General features: G+C 33.7%; 1 protein-coding gene across 1 annotated transcript; it reads left to right on the top strand.

The window, feature by feature from the left end:
• The first annotated feature begins 15,619 nt into the window (after positions 1–15,619).
• On the top strand, positions 15,620–18,471 carry LOC142551147 (pentatricopeptide repeat-containing protein At1g08070, chloroplastic-like). Its single transcript, XM_075660210.1, is given in 3 exon segments — positions 15,620–16,016; positions 16,056–18,121; positions 18,123–18,471. Coding segments are annotated over 2 exon segments (2,202 nt in total). The 5' UTR covers positions 15,620–16,016; positions 16,056–16,159; the 3' UTR covers positions 18,363–18,471.
• The last annotated feature ends 4,397 nt before the right edge of the window (positions 18,472–22,868 follow it).

The following is a 22,868-nucleotide window of genomic DNA, read 5'->3' as shown; positions in this document are numbered from 1 at the left end:
TCTAACTTCCTCAATCACAATTCCTTATGTAACTTTAGCCTTGCTCTATTCCAGCCTACGTTCTTCCATGGAACGACTCTTTTTATGACTCATAAACGTATCATATTGGCAACGTGTCCTTAGGAATCATAACGCGATTCATATTTGTATAGAAACGTCAAAACATTGAAAAATAATCATTCAAACGTTAAATAATTTGATCTAAACAGTTTTCATGCTTTAAAACATAAAGCGTCCATAATATGATTTGAATGGTGCAAAAGAAAGTTTACAAGCGTGTTTTTACGTTTAAAACGCTCGAAATACGACTACCGAAGTGGTGGAACATCGGTGACGAACGGAGAACAATTTTTACCCTTTTTTCTCATCAAAATCCTACCAAAAACCCACCTTGGGATGCAAGGGAATCGGGTGATTGTTGTTGGAAGAAAGAACAAGGAAGAAAATCGAAGAACGAAGGAGAAAAGAAATCGAAAACTTCCTTGCAAGCAAGAGGAATCGGTCGTTGTTCCTCAATGTTTCGGCCACTGTTCCTTCGTGATTTTTTGTGTGTGTTTCGAGTAGTTTGTGTATGTGTAGGTGTTTAGGGGTGTGTGTATTTGAGTTTATGTTTAAATAAAAAAAAACTTTTAATTGCTTAATTAATGTGCGTAATCAACCCTAGTTTTTAAATAATTAATTAAGCACATTAAGATTAATAAAATCATTAGGCCTCAAATTAAAAGATTTAGAAATACTTATTTCAAAAAAAATTATTTATAAAATACATAAAATTCCTTGCTCCCACTAGTTAATTTAAACTTAACCTTAAAAATGCAATAATTCTTAAAATATTTAAAATAAATATTTCTTAACTAAAAAAAATTAGCTTTTAAATTTTTAACATCTTAATCGTCTCCGGTCCTCCGCCCCAGCCAACAAAGATATTCATCTGAAAATCTTTAAATTATGAAACCAAGCAAAATTACACAATTAATCATTTAGTCATTCAAAATATATTATTTATGCATCCAAAATCATCTAATTAAAATATTTTAGCAATTAAATAATTTTCATTCATGTTTTCTACATGGATTGATTTTCGGGCGTTACATAATCACCGTCACTGTTGTTGTTCAAGACATCTTCGCCTGAAACTCGAACATTATCTCTATCACTCTCACTGTTGTTCACATAAAGATCATTATCATAAAGAACCGTGACATCAATCAAATGTTGCGAGGTCAACAAAAATTGAGTTTCGATGCCATGATTTTGACTTTCATTATTTTAAAAAGCATTTGTTGTTGTATCAACTACATTTATACTTGACTCCATATCTGTAACATATGCTCTTTTTCTTAAACTGCTGACGAACTGCCAATCTGAATTTGCCCTTTTAGTTGTTGGGTAATTCAAGTACACAACTTGTGAAACTTTTGTCGCAAACAAAAATGATCGTAAAAACCTAAATTTCTTTTATAATTAACATCAACAATGTCCTATTTCTTATGTACGCGTGTCCCTAATCTAGGATGAGTATCAAACCAAGAACATTTAAAAAAATACTTTTTGTTTCAGTGAAAAACCTGAGTACTCAACCTCAATTATCTCGTCAATGTGACAATAAAATTCGGTACATTCACCATGACTTGAATGACCGCAAACTTTAATCCCTGAATTATTGGTGACCTTGTACTATGTATCATTAATAGTGTGAAAATTAAACATATTGACACAATAACCTTGGTAAGTATTCACTTTCTGCAATGGCCTGAATGTAACTTAACTGCAACAAATCCTCAACACCAGACAAAAAAATTTATCTGCAACAGATCCTCAAAACCAGAATCACTTATATTTGGAATTTATGCACGCATAGTATCTTGTACATACTATAATCGTAACGCTCAAAATACGATAACGTAACCTAACTTCATGCAAATCTAGGGAAAATAAGAAATGATTAATTAAATGGTTTTATTTGTACGAATTAAATATAGTGTGCATGTTTACATGTTTAAAATGTACTTTTCTACATGAATGCATAAAAATTGTGTTTTAAGGCTATTCGAGACGCGATCGAGGAATGGAGACCGGGGACTATATGAGGTAAAATATTTTTATTAAATAATTATTTTTAATTGTTTAATACATGGTATATTGTTATGGATATTTTCAAAAATAAGGTGTAATGAGATGCTTTTACGCGAAGAGTCGTATTTTTAACCGGTATTCGATTTTCGACGAAAATATGAACTTTTCGAGAACTCGGCTAAAATTTTCACAAACTTTCTTAAAAAAAATATTTTAAATATTAACTAATAGACTAGTATATCATGATTTATGGGCCTAAGCTAAAACAACCCCCTAAGCACGAAGACTCTTTCCATCAGCATTCAAGCACACACAACACGAACATTTGAGAAGAAAACTCACATTTTTGAGGGAAAATCAGCAAGGTCCTCCATACGTCGACGTTCTTCGCATCTCGACTAGTTTTTCGTGCCTAATAAACGCAAAGGAACGCCTTAATCTCTTTTTTCTCATCTTTTGATGGATGTTTGCGTGAAAAATATGTTTCCCTTGTAATTATTTTCTTTTTTATGTCATGCTATGCCAAGAACTCATGTTTTTATGATTCAAAACTCATGCAAAGGATAGGATACCTAGAGGGGATTGCATGGTAGGGCACCAAAAGGGATGAATTTCAAAGGGTTTATAATGCTTAAGTGAGGCTGCATAAGAGCTGGATGTGAGGGGTAATTAAGGAGTCACACGAAAATAGAATCCTTGTGGGCTAGGGTTCTTCGGCTAGGAGTCCTTGATGGCCACGACTTCCAGAAGCTGTAAGGCATACCTAAGAGACCTAAGAGGGCTGCATGATGGTCCTAGGGTTGCTGCACCAAGGGTGGTTCGAAGGGCAAGGGCGATCGCGTGAGGCTTGGGGGAGCCGTGCACGCCTTGGGTCGGGTTTGAGGGGATGTGGGTTCTAGGTCTTTTGAGCTCGGTCCAGAAGGGTCCCTAGGGTTCGGTCATGGTCCTAGGAGGGTCAGCTAGGGTCTGGTTGGGCTGGTTAATGGCTAGAGCCGAAGGGGTGCATGGTTAGGAAGGCTAGGTTTTTTCATGTTAGAGTAGAATTTCCAGCAGCTGTTCTTGGCTTTGATGGGCTTGAATTGGGTTTTATATGGTATAGTTAGGTTTTGTTAAGCTTTGGTTCAAGTTTGGTTAAGTTTCGAGTCCATACGAGTCAAAATCGGTATATACGTCTAAGTTTAAAAACGAATTGAGAAATTAGTCGAGAAACTTATGTTTACATTTAAGAAATATTTTAAGGTATTATGTTAAGTTTGGAATGATTTGGGTCGTCGTTTTAAGGTCTAATGATAAATTTGGAAAGTTAGAGTTCCAAGAGCAAAACAGTCATTTTACACCTGAAAAATGTTAGACGTCCTCGCAGCACCCTGAATGCTGTAATAAAGGTTAAAATGTTTATTTCAAATGCTTATGGAATTTTATGATAAAAGAAATGTCGCATGCTTGGTTTAAAAGAAAAACGTTTTATATGTGCATGATTTTTTATAAGTGATGGAAATATGAAAAGTTGAAGGAGGTGAATTGATTGTGAAGTATACAATGATACGATGATACGATGATATGTAAGACCAAGACTCAATTGACGGGTGAGAGTGTCGTCGATGTCCCCGCCGCCCTGTACCGTGGTAATACGTAGATGGATCAATCGACCTACAACTAATACAAAAGTCACAATTGAATATCTGAATTCAATAAAAAGGAAAATGTATACGTATATGATGAAAGAAAATATGATATGATATGTTGAAAGGAAAATGTTAAAGTTTATGTTCATGAAAATCTATTTTATTAAAAGTATTTTCATTGTTGCTTGTGAATATATATGTAGAGCCCAAATCAGTACACGTAAAACCCATACATTTATTTAATTGTTAAATTATTTATTTAAGTTTAAAATGATTTTTAGTGATGCATGATTAATGAAATTGCATTATTTTAAATTATTTAGATTTTGTGATGCACGTTAAAATTTTTTTCCTGAGTTTAATGTTTCAGGCGATTATTCGATGCGGGATCGAGGAAAAGAAACTGACGACGATTTTGGCGATTTTAAAATGTGGTATTTTATTTCAAGTCAAGAAAATATCATTTTTAAATGATTTATTAAGTTTTTAGCATTTTAAATCCTAAATTATTTATTAGGTGATTTTAAGATTTTTTTTAAAACTTTTAAAATTAATCACTTGTGTATTTTTATTTTGTTGGAGGGTTTTAGTAAATTTGGCATTTGATTATATTTAATTAGCATGTTAATTATGTTATTAAGCAAAAAATTTCCCTAATTAACTACAACACACACCACTAACACACACACATACGCGCCTATGCACACACACATGATTCATTTTCACTTCCACTTCATTTCTTTGAGTAAGAGGCTAGAGTTCTTGGGGAGTTAAGCAGCCGCCCCTCCTCTGTAATTTTCCAGCAAGTTTTCGTCAATTTTCTTCAAGAAAATCGTGCCATATTCGTCTCGAATCAACCCTCGCATCCTTCCCGCTTCGGTATCGTCGTTTCGGTAACTTTAAATATCAAAAGGCATGTATCATCTTTTGTTTCTGCATCGATCTTGTTATATTATATGTTCTTATGTTTATTATGTGTAAAAATTCATGTATGTTGTGCAAAATTTGAGCAAAAATGGTTGGATCGCTTTTGAAAGGATTTTGGATCTCAAAACTCAAAATTTGCTGTCATTTAAATACTGCGACTTTTCGGTCGATTTTCTGGAAAACATTTCAACATATAAAACGTATTATTTTTTATACCTTCGATTTGACAGTAAATTCGAAATTTTTGGACAAGAAATGAGTGAGTTATGATCGTTTTCGTAGGACTGCTCAAACTGCAATTTTCTGAAAATATGCTTGATGAATTCTTAAAGTTTATTTGTTGCATGCTTCGTTGGGAACCATTGGGTGATCGCTGCTACGTTTAAGTATTGTGAGCATGATGTTGGGATGATGTTTGGTGCTTTGTTTCGTGTCGATAGGCACTTGGTTGAATTAGAAGTCGTAGGAAACATTTTGGTGTCAAAATGTCGTGTTCACGGTTTGAGTTGCGTTGTATGATTTGCATTGTTGTTTTGAGGCGTCATGGGAGTTTGAATCATTGCCATAGCATCCTAGGATGGGTCTCGAGGTGTTCGTTCATGGTCCGTATGATTGAGTTAGGAGGATTAAGCCGCAAGTGTAGTGATTTTCGTTGGTTTACAATTCCAGAGTCTACACAGACCCAGAGCCGGACCCTGACACGGGGTCCGTTCCCTTGTTTATTTTGAATTGTGAATTTCCAGCGTCTACCCGGACCCTTACACGGGGTCCGTGTCTTCCATGTTTAAAAAAATTAATTAATTTAAAAATATGTATATATATATACATAGGGGATTGTTTTGGGGTTTCGTGTCATGATTTAATACGATGATTAAACGAGGTCGAGTCCCAAGAGATTTAGAACGCCATAAGAAAATTTGTCATTTTTGGGTGTGAGCATGACAAATACGTCTAAGTTATGAAAGATAAGTGTTTGAACTCATGTTAGTATGTGCAGCAGTGGCCCCAAGCGAGACCCAACGCATCCCTCAACGCTATGTAAGTATGTTCCACGTGCAAAAGGAAATATTTTATATTTTTGAGGTATGTAAAGTTCTTGTGACCAATTATGAACGGGTTTGGAAGTCGGTGAACGTGGCCGAGGACCTCTCAACCCCGGTAAAGCATGACCGGGTTTAGATCAGGATTGGAAAGCGGTAAAGCATGACAGGGTTTAGATCAGGATTGGAAAGCGGTAAAGCATGACCAAAGACCAATCCACCCGGTAAAGCATGACCAGGGATCTCATGTATGTGGTAGTGAATTTTCCCTGCCAGCCCAGTACTGTGGTTTAGTTTGATCAGGCGCATTTAGGTATGGGTCACTTTCTTTGAAACATATCTCTACGCAAAATGATGAAGTTTAAGCATGTTCAAGTATGTATGATGCAAGTATGTTTATGAAAATTTTTACAATGATGGCACGTCTATGTTTATGTAATTACGTTCAAATTTCAAAGTATGTACGCCCTACTTTATATATGCATGTGGTTTTATTACGTATTACTTGTTATATCCAATTTATACATGTTGAGTCTTTAGACTCACTAGACTTGATCGATGCAGGTGAGGATGACCTTGAGGAGATGAGGGGTGGGGACCAGTGAGCCGACTTGGACTGTGCGAGAGGCTAAACCCGAGGACCGCCCATGTTTTAAGATTTTTGTGCATGTTTCAAATACTCTGGATTTTGAGGGGATTGTTTACGATGTTTATTGATTACTTTATCAAACTTTATTTGTCATCTTTTGTGGCAAATATTTTGGATGAACAATATATTTTTATCGAAATTGAATGATGATTACTCATTTAAGAAAATTTTTATTTTTCCGCAAATCTTAAAATAGTTTAAAAGTACGGTACGTCACAGTATATATATTACTTGATATCATGGTTAAGGTTTGTTGAATAAGTGGACTCACTAGGTGTGATCGATACAGGTGAGCATGAGATTTTTAATGGAGATCTTGATGGTTGAACTAGCTGGATTGAAGTTGCACACAATTCGAGGACCGTCGCTAGTTTTTCGCAAATAAAATTACGTTTATGATTTATGATTACTTAAATATTGTTATGACTTATGATGCTTTTGAGAGGTTTTTGAGAGGATGTTAGAGCTAAGTTTATTTTTGAAATAATGTTAGTTTATGTTGGTTGAAGTTTGCGATTTTATGATTTGAATTAATTTCTTTTGAATTTTTAAATATTAGGTTGGTTGGTTTATTTTTAAATGGTGCAAAATATTTATATTTTAAATGTTTAGTGTTTCAGCCGAATGAATTAGAGAAAAAAATTCTAGTACTTTTTAAGAAAAACGAGTTGTGGACGTTTCAATAGTACGTTAAATTTCGTTATGAAATTGTATAAAATGTTGGAACTTATAATTGTTAATTGAAAAAATAAATCTACTTGACGGATTAACTTTTCATACCTCACGAAGGGCTTGATTTCAACACAATTTAGTATAATGTAGCAACAACATGATATTCCTCATTCGTAAGCCATCTAAATTTTGCAGCGCCAATCGGTTGACCACGAGGTAGAAATATGATTAAATATCTGATTTTTTATAGTTGACGTCATGGAATTCATTCTACCTAGTTTTCTTTCCTTGGTCATTAATGAACAAAATATAGATGTCTCTCTAACCAAGTACGCATTGCATATGGATCCTTCGACTCGTGCCTTGTTACGTATTATGTTCTTCAACTTGCGCAAAAATTTTCAAATGATACAGCCATCTAAATTGCACGGGTCCCGTAAGGCAAGCTTCGTAAGGAAGATGTGCAAATAGATATTCCATGGAGTCGAAGAAACTGGGTGGAAATATCTTCAACTTTTACAAAATGAAATGGATCTGTTCATTTAGGTGTATTATATCACTTTATTTAATATTCCTAGAAGTTAGGTTTGTAAAGAAAAGACAACTCAGTCGAAACCTCCTACATATCACTTGGTAACAACTCTCTGAACGCAACAGGTATTAAATGTTACATAAATACATGACTCTTCATACCAAACATGAGCAACTTGTTCATGTCCACACAACGAGACATTTTTGAAACATAACCATCAGATAATCGAATCTCCTTCAACCATCTAAATAAAACTTTGCTTGCTTGCTTGTCTAGTGTATATCTTGCTTTAGGATATCTTCTCGTAACCCCGTCGGGTGGTAACTCTGGTCTTACACCCATTTCAACAAGTTCCCTTCTTGATTTAGTGTTAACCTTAGTAAGTCTTGTAATATTCGTCACCGTGTTAAAGACATTGTTGAAAATATTTTTCTCGACATGCATGATATCCAAGTTGTGTCTTATCTAGTTGGTAGCCTAGTGGGGAAGCTCCCAGAAATACTCCTTCTTCTCTATCCACATTTGATCAATTTATATAATTTTTTGTTTGTCGAATAAGAGTCAATCTCATACGAATTCCTAAAACCAAAATCTTCCAACTCAGTAAGTAGTTCATCACCTCTTTTAACAATAGGGGCAGAACGCAACACTCTTCTACCGCGGACAAACATGTGTCTAATGCAACATATTGGGTAATCTTCAGATAGGAACTTCCTGTGATTGTCGAACGACAAGTTTTTACTACTACAAGGTAGATTGAACGCCTTTGAATCTGACATGCAATGAGTATATGCTAGTTTCCCAGCGGTGCTTCAGCTTGATAACATCGTGTATGCTGGGAAATCACTTATTGTCCACATCAACGCAACTTTAAGAGTGAAAATTTTCTTCATGTGAATGTCGTATGTATCAACACCATTAGACAAAAGTGATTGAAGTTCTGCAATAAGTGGCTGAGAGAAAACATCAAGTTTATCTTTTGGGTTACTCGAGCCAAGTGCAATCACAGTAAGGAACATGTACTCTTCTTCCATACACATCCACAGTGGAAGGTTATATGGCGTCAGAATCACAAGCCACTATGAATATTGTTGAACACTTTGTCAAAAAGGTTGAAATCCATCAATCGATAGTTCTAATATCTGATTTTGAATCTATAATGCAAAAGATTGGTGTATGGTGTCAAAATGATGCCAAGCTGGTGAATCGGATGGGTGTGTCATTGTTTCACCATCATAATGGTGGTTGTGATGCCACCACATATGCGTGGTTGTAGCAGTTGAAGCATATAACCATTGTAGGCAAGGAGTGATTGCAAAGGAATACATCTTCTTGTAAGGAATTTGCTTCTTTCCATTCTGAGATCTACGCCTACTAGGTTTATATCGTGGATTTTCGCATGTCTTACACTCATTCAAAGTATAGCATGCACCCCAATAGATCATGCAATTATTGTTACGAGCATCAATCTTCTCGACTGGAAGTCCGAGTTTTTTAATAAGTTTTTTTGTAGCGTAAAAACTATCAGGAACGTTGTTATCAGCAGGACATAACTCTGACATTAATTGACACATTTCATTGTAATTCCTTTCAGACATATTTTGCTCATGTTTCATCTTTAATAACCTTGCCAAATCAGACAACAAAGAGTGACCGTGTGGGTTTCCATCTCATATCTCTTTCTCGACTGATTTGATCACCTTATAAAATGATTTTATGCAGTTGTTTGGACTTTCTGGAGCCTCGTCAACCTGGTTTGATGGTGGGTGGTCTTCATCGAAGTTTTCATTTTCATTTTCAAAATTCTCCTGGAAATTAAAATTTTTTTGGAAATTATTATTGAGACCAACAGAATCATTAAGTGTAATCACTTGTGCTTTTCTAACTATGTTAAAAACACTATACGAAGAAGACGGAGCATCAAGTTTAATATTTTGATATGACGGGCAAACGTATTTCTCCCCATGAAAATATCAATATTAATAATCAGGTACAATTGTACAAATCCATGTCTTCTTAAGTGTATTTTAATTATATGGTCGGGCAAATAACTTTTGTTTTGACATTTTTTGTGGTTGCACGGGCAACACACTCTGCCATTTAATTAGCACTCCGGATCACTCAATGCAAATGCAACAAATGACTCTACACCAATACAATATTCTTTGGTTATGAACTCATTCTCCAACCTACGATACATCTAAGTTTTATCGTTGCTATCCATTTTGGCCTATGTGACAATAGAATTTGTGATTTTGACATATATTTGATTCTTAGTTTCTTTTAAAAAAATTATAACAACATTAATTACCTTAACAAAAACTTTTATTTAATAATAACACACGTAAAATCGATAATAAAAATAAATTGAAATATAAGTTATATTCAAATTAAAAGTATTAGTATTTTAAATAATAAATTTAATAATGTTTGAATTTATAATTTCATTTTTAAAAAATTTAAAAAATTATAAATATTTATTAATATTTAAAAACAACATTTAAATTTAGTATATATATTACTTAATTTTGATCAAACTATCTAAAATTATTTTTAGAATGCAATTAAATTTTTTTATTGAAAATTATTACAAACAATATACATTAAGTATATTAACAATTATTATTAATAATTAAATTAAATACGTACATAAATAAATACACTACATCCATGTATCTATCTATACATATTAGATAGATCTAACATATAATTAAATAATACGTAAATTAAAAGACCTAACATAAAGTGATATAATTTCACATGCATTTTAGCATTAAAATATATATATGACATGAATGATTTATATGTGTATCTAACACAATTATAAAAGTTTTATGCTACAGATTAATAACACAATTATTTCCAAAACATATGCACATCTATATATATGAACATGTATATGAAAAAAACTTGTTTGAAGCATGACTTGGAAAGTTATTCCCGAAGACCATATCTGCAAAATTAAACAAAAACACAAGGTATATTAATTACAAATCATAAAAAAAATTGGGGGGAAAGGCAAAAAATCATCTCTACTAGAGAGAAAATGCAAAAGCCGCTGAAAAAATGAAGTGGAATGGGGGCTATATATAAGCGATTAGCGATGGTTTTTGAACATTTTTTTCAAAAATCGTCGCTATTTTGAATCTGATTTTCCAAATTCAAAATTGCGACGGAACGTAGGTTAAATAATTTCGTCGCAAATAGCAACGGAATTTTTGACAAAACCGTCGCTATTTTATAAATGCGGCGGTTTGATGTTCCGTCACTAATTTTGCGCTTTGATTGAACTAAAAAATGAAAAATCCACGCTATGTTTTTTTTTTAAAAAAAACCAATTGGTAATATATCTACGATTACTGCACGTATTCATCATTTTGGAAAGGGTTGGAAGTTGTGTTATAAATGACAGACTCGCGAGATAAACGCTGGGGTATCCAATCAATATTAGATTAGATGAATAATCTTTTTTTATAGAAAAAAGAAATAATTTTTTTTTGGATAACCCCTAGCCAAGCCCCCTACCCCTCAGAGATAATCGGGAAAGAGGGTAATTTAAATTAAATGAAACTTCTTTTCCGACTCTCATTAAATTTTGATCTCTCCACGAAAAACACTTATTTTGATTATTCTTTAATAATCCTATCTTAATCATGCTCAATTCTCTTGTTCGACAAAAAGTACATTAGTATACAAAATCATATTGTAGCGGGTATAGTTTACTGGTAAAAGTGTGATTCGTTCTATTAACCCTTTGTATAATTATGTCGCTAAATTTGGTCACGGTTTTAAAATGTCGTGGTAATTTGGTCACGGTTTTAAAAATTTAACCACACTAAAATTAAACACTGGACATGAAGTTTTAACTGGTGTTTTAAGGCTTGGTAGGTGGTAGAAAAACTATCCTCCACCGCGTAGCAATGCGGTTTTTATTTCTAGCTTAAATATCTAATTCTTCTTGTTCATCTTAAATTTTTTTAAATAATTTCTATTTATTGAATTCAAACTCAAAATTCATGGATTATTCTTTTATCTTCATCTAATACAAATAGATAGGAAAATGTGTCAAATAATCTTTAAAAAAGAAAAGATTTTAAAAATATATTAAATATTATTCTAAGCGGCCGCCTAAGCGGATTTTGAGCCCCGTATATGGTCGATTAATATAACGATGCTCAGAAAAAATCAATTAGTGAGCAACCGCTTAGAGGCATCACACCTTTTATAACATTGGTTCACCGAGTTCGTGTGATTGTATGTGTAGACATACAAATTTTATGATATATGTCATTTGACTCGTAAGATAAGATGATGAATGCGGGTGAACAAAAAATCGGTGAAATCGAATTATTCAAGTTTAATTTTAAAAAAAAAAAAAATTGGTTGAAACGTTTATTGACATAAAAAAACTTATTTATATTTCAAATGCCATTAGATTTCTCAATGGGGGCCGTTAGTTTTGGTTTTGATAAATTAGGGCACCTACTTTGATGTTCAAACCATTAACACCCACCCACTTCTGCCACGTAATGTGGACGTCAAATGTTTGAACACTCGCATTACTTCTTATTTTATTTTTTTAATTAAAGGTTGGCACGTGCTTTTGTGTCTGGCATGCATGCGCAAGAAATAGAATGAAAAGTGGACCATCCCATTAATTACATATATTATATAATTTATATATATATTATTTAATTTACTAATTTGTTTAAATAAATAAAATAAAGATTATATAATTTTAAAAATACTAAAATAATAAAGGATAGTTTTATTTAAAAATTAGAAAATTATTTTAACGGCTACTTTAATAAAAAAAAAATCAAATATTCATATATAAATACGCACATATACCACAAATAATTTCAAACATTCAAACATGTTATTCTACATCATAAATCACTAAAAAATCTTCTCTCTTCTATTTTCATCATATCAATTTTATTTGAAAAATTTATTTCTAAAATCCTACTTTGTGCAAAAATAGATGAAAATTATCGAGGTTTTTTTAGAAATTTCGTGAATTATCCAAAAATGCCGGAAGAAAATACTTCTTCCCAAAATTAACAAAAATTCCACCAAATTTTTCATACCCACCAAATTATCGACTTCACACATATCCACCAAATTATCCTTATAATTCATATCCATCAAATTATCCATATAATCCATATCCACCAAAGTATTCATCTAATCCACATACAAGCGGTATGCTTTTTACATCTCCAATGGAAAATGAACCTGCCACCCCGACTTTCGTCCCAGAGACTTGATTGTCCGACCGTGAATCTCCAATTGAAGTCGTAAATTTGGAGAATGTGGATTCAGGCACTGAGGGTAGAAAAAAAGGTCAACCTAGAGAAAAGTTGAAGACGAGGTCTTAGCTAGATCGTTTGTCACTATCAGCGATGACCCAATCATCGGCAATGATCAAAAGGAAAAAGTTTTTTGGGGACGTGTTGCAAGCTACTACAATGACAATTGTCTCGCAGGTACACTCAATAGAAGTGCAAGTGTCATACGATCGCAACGGCACAATACCATCCAAAAAATATTATATCGATTCAATGCAAATTACAATAGCATTTATGGTGCATATCGTAGCGGCCACAGTGATGAAGATATATTACAGCTTGCGTGTGAAAAATATCGCGAGGAAAATAACAGCATCGCATTTAATCTCGAGCATGTGTGGAGAATTGTAAAAGACCGTCAAATATTTACTCCACATTCCATTGATCACCTTGTTTGCACGAAGAAGGCTAGGACCTCAGATTCGGGAGCAAGCAAGATGTGTGTCTACATGTAGACCTAAACGAAGAAGAAAATCTTCCAATGGGTCAGAAGGCAACAAAAAGATCAGGGAAAAGGCAAAACAAAATCGGGCATGGAGTGTATGACAACAAACTTGGACAATATGTTTGTAAAGTTTATTGAGTACACAAGCATGAAAAATTGAAGTTAAAATGAAACAAAAACAACTCAAAGTAGAGGAGATGAAAACAAAAGCTGTTATAGCCAAAGTTCAACTAAAGGAATACGCAATCCTTTCGAAAGACACTTCGAAAATGACATATGAGCAACTTATCATCCACGAATATCTATGTCAAGAGACTAGGGGGAGATGCAATATTTAATTTTTCAGTTATTGTAATTTTCAATTATTGTAATTTTCATTCAATGTAATTTTCATTTAAGTTAATATAACTCTCTGGTCAATTAATATATTTGTTGCAAATAAGTCGTTGGAATATAGCCGTTGCAAAGTAGTCCTTGGGATATATCCGTTGCAAATTTGGTCGTTGGAAAGTAGTCGTTGGAATATAGTCGTTGAGAAGAAAAAATATATAGACACCTTGTGCTATACAATTCCTCATTCTACAAGCATACCATTTGGCAAACACGTAGACTTTAATTTATTTACTCCAAAATGTCTCAATATTCCAGTAGTTCCAGCTTTAGCTCGACAATTGACAACGAAGTCCAAGTTAAAGTTGATGACGAAGATTATGATTCGGGAAATAGCTAATGTCATTGATACTTTAACAAAGCCGAAAAATAGTTGAAGCATATCAAAGTAATAACGTGATGCGGCAAAGAAGAAGGTTCATCCAAAGAAATCTTGAAGCCGGGATGCGAGGCTCTTCAATGATTATTTCTCCACAAACCCAGTGTATCCAGATCAAATATTTTGACGACGTCGCATGAAAAGAGAGTATTCTTTTAAATAGTGAATGCCCTTGAGAGCCGCTCATCGTATTTTCAGAAAAGTACAATGCTGCGAGAAGAAAAGGCTTGTCACCGCTAACAAAAATGCAGGACTGCAATTCATCAATTCGCGTATGGAGTCCCGGCTGACCATCTTGACGAGTACCTAAGCATGGGTGAATCAACTGTCCTCAAGTGTCTTTTCAAGTTTTGGGGACACGTGGTTGAACTATTTAATGATCGATATTTGATAAGGACAAATGCTAATGATGTTCAATGTCTTCTTCAAATGTATGATGAGAGGCACGGGTTCCCTGGAATGTTGGGCAGCCTTGATTGCATGCACTGGGAATGAAAAAATTGCCCAGTTACTTGGAAATGCCAGTTTACAAGAGGTCATAGGTCACCAACAATCGTGCTTGAAGCGATCATGTCTCAAGACTTGTGGATATGGCATGCATTCCCTGGTGTCGCTGGTTCATGTAATGATTTTAACGTTTTGTACGAATAACGTCTTGCAAGAAAATGCCCCAGAGAATAATTTCATGGTCAACGAGACTCAATATACGAACGAGTATTATTTAACATATGAAATATATACGAAATGGGCCACTTTCGTGAAGGATTTTCCTCGGTCGGAGGATCTCAAGAGGAGACTTTTTAAGAAAAGACAAGAGTGCAAGAAAAGATGTTGAACGAGCATTTGGGATGCTCCAAGCTCGAGGGGCAATTGTCAGAGGTCCAACTCGCTAATGGTACAGAAAAAAGTTAAAACATATTATGTTAGAATGCATTATTTTACATAACATGATTGTTGAAGACGAGGGGATTCACGTGACAAATTGGTTTAATGATGAAGGTGACGAACCCGCACAACCCGTCCAGGGCTCAAACCGAGGATTTAATGAAAATCTCCGTCAAATTCCGAAATATGTGACACTCATGTGCATCACCAACTTCGTGCCGACTTAGTTGAACATATTTGATCACAATACAATAACAATCATTGAATTAGTATTTTACATCTTCTTTTACGTTTAATTTATATGTTTTTTTTTTTTTTTACTTTTGTGTAAGTGTTATTTATTTTTATACGTTGTATTGTTTTATTTTAAATTTATAATAAAATTTTAATTTTAAAAAATATTATTTTTTATTTAAAATAATAATAATGTTAAATTAAATTTATTTAATGTAAAATAAGAATAAAATGAATGATTGGACTAATAAGACCTAAAAATAATGAATATCAATGTTAAAATAAATGCGATGGAATAAATATATTAATATATATTATATATGAATTTCACGATTTTGGATGAGACGATAAATATTAAGAATAGGTATGATATTTGTTTACTTAGATTCTCTCGCTGGCCCACTTATCTGGAAACGCAGGAATACGCAAGAATAGGTTATCATCATCCATCAAACTCAGATATTTTCTGAACTCGATAAGAGATAATTCGAAAATGGTAATGACGTACAAATTTCCCTTTCTTCGTCTTCCCCTCTCTACGATTAACGTGGACTTCTCTGATTCTCGTTTTCAAGAAATTAGAGTAAAGATTCTTGGGTTTCTTGAGAGTTCTTGTAGAAATGAGTTTTTTGTAATTTTCACAATAGAGAATGTGATATATGAATTCAATTTTTGAGGAAAAATAAAATAAATAAGGAAAGGCTTGCGCGTATGGTCCTCTTGATGATTTTCACATTCCTCAATCTTGCCAAGCACGCTAGTTATTAAACTTGGGTACAGTCGAGGTTGTGTCGTATATTCTCTTATCTTAGTTATCGATTTTCCCATGGCGGAAAAGTTTATGTTTAAGAAAATCAAGCTTTGATTTATTTCAGACAAGTGTGGAAGTTGACAACATGGCCTTTCCTGGTATCATTTCACGGATATGGTGAGTTCTGTGATTTCAGACAACTTATGGCGATTGCAGTAACATCCTCTAATCTCTTCCACTTCCTCCCGACCTCCTCCGATCCACCCTATGAGCTCCTACAAACTCATCCCTCTCTTGCCCTCCTCTCCAAATGTAAGAGCATAAAATATTTGAAGCAAGTTCACTCTCAGTTTATCAAATTTGGCCTCCACAACACACAATTTGCACTGAGTAAACTGGTTGAATTTTGTGCTGTGAGCCCTTGTGGTGATCTCTCTTATGCCCTCTCCATTTTCAACTCCATTCGCAATCCTAATCATGTTATATATAATATGATGATTCGCGGATACTCTTTAAGCTCTTCCCCATATTTAGCCTTACAGTATTATGTGAACATGTTACTTTTCGGCCTTCAACCCAATTCTTACACATTCCCTTTTCTTCTGAAATCTTGCACAAAGTTAAGGGTGGCATGTGCCGGGAAACAAGTTCATGGCCATGTGTTTAAACTTGGACTCGAGAATGATGTTTTTGTACATACTTCCCTTGTCAACATGTATGCTCAGCTGGGTAACTTAAATGATGCTAGATTGGTGTTTGACAAGAGTGATTTTAGAGATGCTGTGTCTTTTACAGCATTGGTCACAGGGTATGTATTGGGGGGTCGTGTTGAGGATGCCCGTGAATTGTTCGATGCAATTCCGGTCAGAGATGTCGTGTCGTGGAATGCCATGATATCCGGATATGCTCACACTGGTCGATTCGATGAGGCTTTGAACTTATTTCAAGAGATGAGGGAGGCGAAAGTTACTCCTGATGTCAGCACATTGTTGACCGTTCTTTCGGCCTGTGCTCATTTGGGTGCAATTGATATCGGAAACCGGGTCAGATCTTGGATTGAAGAGCATGGGCTAGGTTCAAACCTTCGCCTCACTAATGCACTGGTTGATATGTATGCAAAATGTGGAAATGTTAAAGCGGCGGAGACTTTATTTGATGGTATACAAGAAAAAAATCTCGTGTCATGGAATGTTATGATTGGTGGGTACACATACACGAACAACTACAAAGATGCCTTGAGAATCTTCCGTCTGATGCAGCGGAACAATGTAGAGCCTAATGATGTGACTTTCTTGAATCTTATTCCAGCGTGTGCACAATTGGGTTCTCTCGATCTTGGCAAATGGATACATGGTTATATTGGCAGGCATTATAATGACTTCCCGAATGATTCTCTTTGGACTAGTCTCATCAACATGTATGCAAAATCTGGAAACATTGAAGCTGCCAAGCAAATTTTCGATGGCATGAAAACCAAAAGTTTAGCTTCTTGGAATGTCATGATATCAGGGCTAGCGATGCATGGGTTAGCAAGTAGTGCTTTCGATGTTTTCTCTGAAATGCGAAAAGAAGGATTCCAACCTGATGACATCACTTTAGTCAGTTTGTTATCTGCTAGTTGCCATGCTGGCTTAGTTGATGTTGGCCGCCAATGTTTTAATTCTATGGTCCAAGATTATCATATCTCCCCACAATTGCAACATTATGGATGCATGATTGATCTATTAGGACGAGCGGGATTGTTTGATGAAGCAATGGCGATGATAGACAAAATGGAGTTCGAACCAGATGGAGCCATATGGGGATCCTTGCTTGGTGCCTGTAGAGTTCACAAAAATCTCAAGTTGGGTGAATATGTTGCCACGAAACTTTTTGAATTGGAGCCCGATAATCCGGGAGCATACGTCCTTCTGTCAAACATATATGCTGGAGCTGGAAGATGGGATGACGTAGCAAGAATTAGAACGTTTATCAATGACAATGGAATGAAGAAAGTGCCCGGTTCCACCTCCATCGAAATAGACTCTGTAGTCCACGAATTTCTCGTAAGTGATCGATCACATCCCGCAACCCCCGAAATATATAAGATGCTTGATGAAATCGACAGGCTTTTAGCGATGGCTGGATATGTTATCGATACATCTGAGGTGAATTATGATGTTGAACGAGGAGTGGAAAGAAGGTGTGCTGTGTCAACATAGTGAGAAATTGGCTATCGCTTTTGGTTTGATTAGTACAAAGCCAGGAACAACCTTAAGAATTGTGAAAAATTTAAGGGTATGTTGGAATTGCCATTCTGCTACAAAGCTTATATCTAAGATCTTTATAAGGGAGATTATTGCTAGGGATAGGAATCGTTTTCACCATTTTAAGGATGGTCATTGTTCTTGCAAGGATTATTGGTGAAACAATCTTATGTATTGTTGTGTTCATATTTTAATCTTTTGATGTATTATGTAAAATATGACTTTGAGCTTAGGGTAAGCATTTTGTGAGACGGTCTCACGAATCTTTATCTGCGAGACGAGTCAATCCTACCGATATTTAGAATAAAAAATAATACTGTTAGCATAAAAACTAATACTTTTTCATGGATGACTCAAATAATAGATCTGTCTCACAAAAAATGATCCGTAAGACCGTCTCACACAAATTTTTGCCATGAGCTTAACGTGTTTGTAAAACGTCTTTCTTGGAGCCATAAAGAGTAAAGAAGATTTAGTGCAGGAGAGATGTTTTTTTTTTCCTTCAAAAACTGAAATTATGCATCCGTATGATTTCATGTTTTTCGATTTTAGTGGAAGTATTTTGTTAGCTGAAAACCAAGTCTACAAATCTATCTATATATTATATATCTATTAATATAAAATGTTGACGATGAATAAGATTTTTGTATAGTGAGAAGATGTATTGCTCTTGTTTAATTGATGTATTTATTTTTTTGAATTTATCAAACACATGAGAATCGTAGTAGTTTTTTATTCTTTTAATAGAAAATTGCAAAGTAAAAAACATTGAAAATAATATTACGTAAAAATTAAATAGATATTTGATTATAAAAATACATTAAAGATATAATATTTTCTTGATACATAAGTCTTGGGAAAACAAATTTTGAAAATAATGTTGCGTAAAAATTGAATAGATATTTGATAATACAAATACATATAGAAACAACATTTTCTTTTACATAATTCTAAGAAAAATATTAAAAAATAGATTTTTACATTTAAAATATATATTTATCTACTAATAAAAGTGTAAAAAGAATGAATTTTTTTTCATTGTAAAGTTTCTACTATCCTCCTTAAATTATGTATTGTTAAATTAATTGTATGGAAATTGTGTAATTTTTGAGAAATCTAATAACAATGTTATATTAAAAATGAATATATGTTTGATAATAAAATACACACAGTTTTTGAGAAATCTAATAACAATGTTATATTAAAAATAAATATATGTTTGATAAAAAAAATACATTTTTTAATCTATATCTATATAGAAATATGGATCATGAGCTCTGGTTTTCAATTGTCAAAAGATAAAAATGACATCATTATCAGTACAAATACAAAAACTCAATAAGGATATATATGTAAAATTTAAATTGTTGTAAGGAAAAATGAAATATCAAAATTTTATATTTATTCCACCAAATATATAATTAATTAGTAGTCTAAGTATTCCACATAACATATAATTAATAGTCTAACAAATGTTAATGAATTATCACTACAATATACATTGATTATAGTAATTTATATAACTTCAAGAATAAAATGTAATTCATATATTAATTTTCTCAAATAATTCATCTTTATACTACTTTTAAATGTTTTTCTTTTAATATTTTCTCTACACGTTACTTCATTCTCCTAAATTATTCGGGAGAATTCATATCAACAATTTTGAATGTTAATATATTAATAATATCATAAAATATGAATCTCTTAGAAGAATTTGGAGAGTGTATCTATAATAATAAATTTAAAGATTTTAGTAATACACAAAATTCGATATTATGTGATCTTTTGATTTATAATTTTTTTTATGTATGTGTTTTTTTAAATATTTATGAAATTTTAGAAAAAAAAAATCAACAATCAAGTAAGTGAAAGAGATATGAAAAAAATATTGCACATAATTTGATTATCATACAACTATAAAACTTAAAGAATAAAAGATTTCAAATGTTTAATACAACGACCTATTTGATATTAAAAATGGATCATATAAATAAATAATTTGAAATGTCCAATGTGCATACATATATAAGCACTAAGCACACACAAATATATATATATAACAATGATTCGTATATGAGGGTTTGATGAAAAAATATAAATTATATACTTTTAAAAAATTTATTCACTAACTAACGTATATGAAATTACTTGATTGTAAAAAATTTATGTATTCACATCTATTTTTTTCTTTCAAGTGTGTTAGAATTGGTTAGGGGGTAAACCGTTGAGTTACAATAGCTCGATTCTTGAAATATTGAGCACAGATGAATTAAATCGAGTTTGATTTTCAAACCAAGCGGAATATACTCGAAATAATCATTCGTAAAACCGATTAAACATTTTATGAAGCATTTAAAATATATGCAAGTTAAATGAGTAAAATATATTTTGGTTGAAGCATTTTATCAAACACTTAGTATCCAATATTTTTGTATTTGAAGAACACATAAAATGATTCAACAATGAATATTTTTGTATTTGAAGAACACTTAAAATGATTCAACAATGCATCTTTATAACTATGAAAATGATAAGTAAATGTAATAAAGAAATATACACGAATTTGTTTATGGATGTTCGGAGACTTCAAATGCTCCTACGTCACCCCTTCATCCACCTTGGGAAGGATTCACTAGAAGACTTTGATTTATAAAACTCTTTGTACAAACTCACTCCGGAAGGGTAGCACCCAACTAGAACTCCTAGCACTCAAGATTGGAAGCACCTCACAATCAACATATTGTTTAATGTCTCATATGCAAAGACTACAAATACATTGTTTAAGTCTTTGTGTGAAGACTCATTCAACTATTATTTGAAGTTCAAATCTCTTGTATATGTGTGAGTGATTGTTTGTGATGAATTTATCATTTACAGTATACATCTGAAATGTATACTCACACAAGGGCTTGTGCTCTCAACTAGCTGATTTCTTCATGTTAATTGCCCATGTTTTGAATCATTTTCAAAAGCTCTTGTTTGATCTTCAATATGTTGTATTTATAGCCTCCAACAATGATATATACGTTAGATACAAGAATATGTGTTGGAACATTTCATGTTCGCAATCTTGATTTTGATTTTTAACAAAACTTATTTATTTGTTTATAATGAGTTTACCTAAGTGCGTAAAAACTGAAACTGATCAGGCTTCGAACTGATCAGTTACCAAGCTTAAACTGAAGCTATCGAGACGCAAACTGAAAGTGACAACTGATTGATCGAACTGAACCAGTACAATTGAAGTATCAAGAACAGTTCAACTGATTGTGCAGTTGATAGGTGGCTCAGCAGAAGACCTTCAGAAGCCCGGCCAACTGATGAGTGTTCAACAGATAAAGAGCCCAACTGACCAGTTCAACTGAATCAGTGAAATTAGTTTAGCTGACGAGTCAACTGATTTCACATCACCAGTTCAAGACCAGTTCAACTGACTAGTTCAGAACATCAGTTAGGAGCGAACCAGCTTGCAGATACGACAAACTTAATTCAGCTGTGCACAAAGGTACAAAAGCTATTGTACTATCAAGGTACAATAAGAGACGTTGCAGCAGCGTTTAAAGCAAAATGTTCTAGATATCTATTTGAGGGAATAAATTCAAACCGCAACGGGTTCATTCACTGAGTCTCACTGTACGTTCAACCAAACGTCTATAAATAGAAGCCGAAGCTCAGTGAAGACAAGGATGAGAGTTGATGAGTGAAAAGATATAATACAGAGAGGGCACGCATATCGCGTATCAGCTTACAAAGAAGCAACCGTCCAGTTGAGGGAGCACTTCAACGAGTTATATCAGCTTAGTTTAGAAGCTTATTTCCCTCAATGTGTGAGAACACTTTCGTTTTATTCTCATAGATCAGTTTTCACACACGCACGCACCACCACCAAAAATACAGTCTTGCACAAAGACGTTAAACTTGTGTATGTAGTCTTTATCACACAGACATTAAACAAGTGTTGGCTGGAAGGTGCTACCTTCAGTATAGACTAGGAGTTCAGTTAGGTAGTGGGTAAGTCCTAAGCTGGGTGGGTTTATACAAGTAGTTGTATAAATCAAAGTCTTCTAGTGGTACCTACCCGAGGAGGTAGAAGGGGTGACGTAGGAGCATTTGAAGTCTCCGAACATCCATAAACATATCTTGTGTACTTTAACTGTTAACCCATTGCTTTAAACTAATTTGATCGAGTAGCTATCAGTTCAGTTCTCACCATAACTAAACTGATACATGCTAGAACTAATCTCCTTTATCTTTAGTTAATTAGTTACACGAGATTAAAAGATCTAATTGATCAGCTTTCTTAACGAAGGATTACTTCGAGTGTACCTCAAAGGTGCCGAGCACACGTATGACCGTTTGGAAAATTTCTGTACTGTTTCTGAAACTGTAACGATCAAATTCGCCTTGCTGGACATTTTTCCGAGTGGTCAACTCTAGTCAACTAGTTCAGTTCAACTGGTTTTGTTCAATTCAACTGGTCTGGTTCAGTTTCAGCTTGTCTGGTTCAGTTTCAGTTGGTCAGCAGCTGGTTCAGTTCAGTTGGTCAGCTAGTGGTTCGGTTCAGTTCAATTCAGTTGGTCAGCTGCTGGTTCAGTTTATTTCAGTTGGTCAGCAGCAGCTGGTTCAGTTCAGTTCAGCTGGTGTGCTGAAAGCAGCCTAGCTG

Source organism: Primulina tabacum, chromosome 7, assembly GCF_025594145.1.
Source record: "Primulina tabacum isolate GXHZ01 chromosome 7, ASM2559414v2, whole genome shotgun sequence".
In the NCBI taxonomy this organism is placed as follows: Eukaryota; Viridiplantae; Streptophyta; class Magnoliopsida; order Lamiales; family Gesneriaceae; genus Primulina; species Primulina tabacum.
This window is presented reverse-complemented; position numbering and strand designations above follow the sequence as displayed.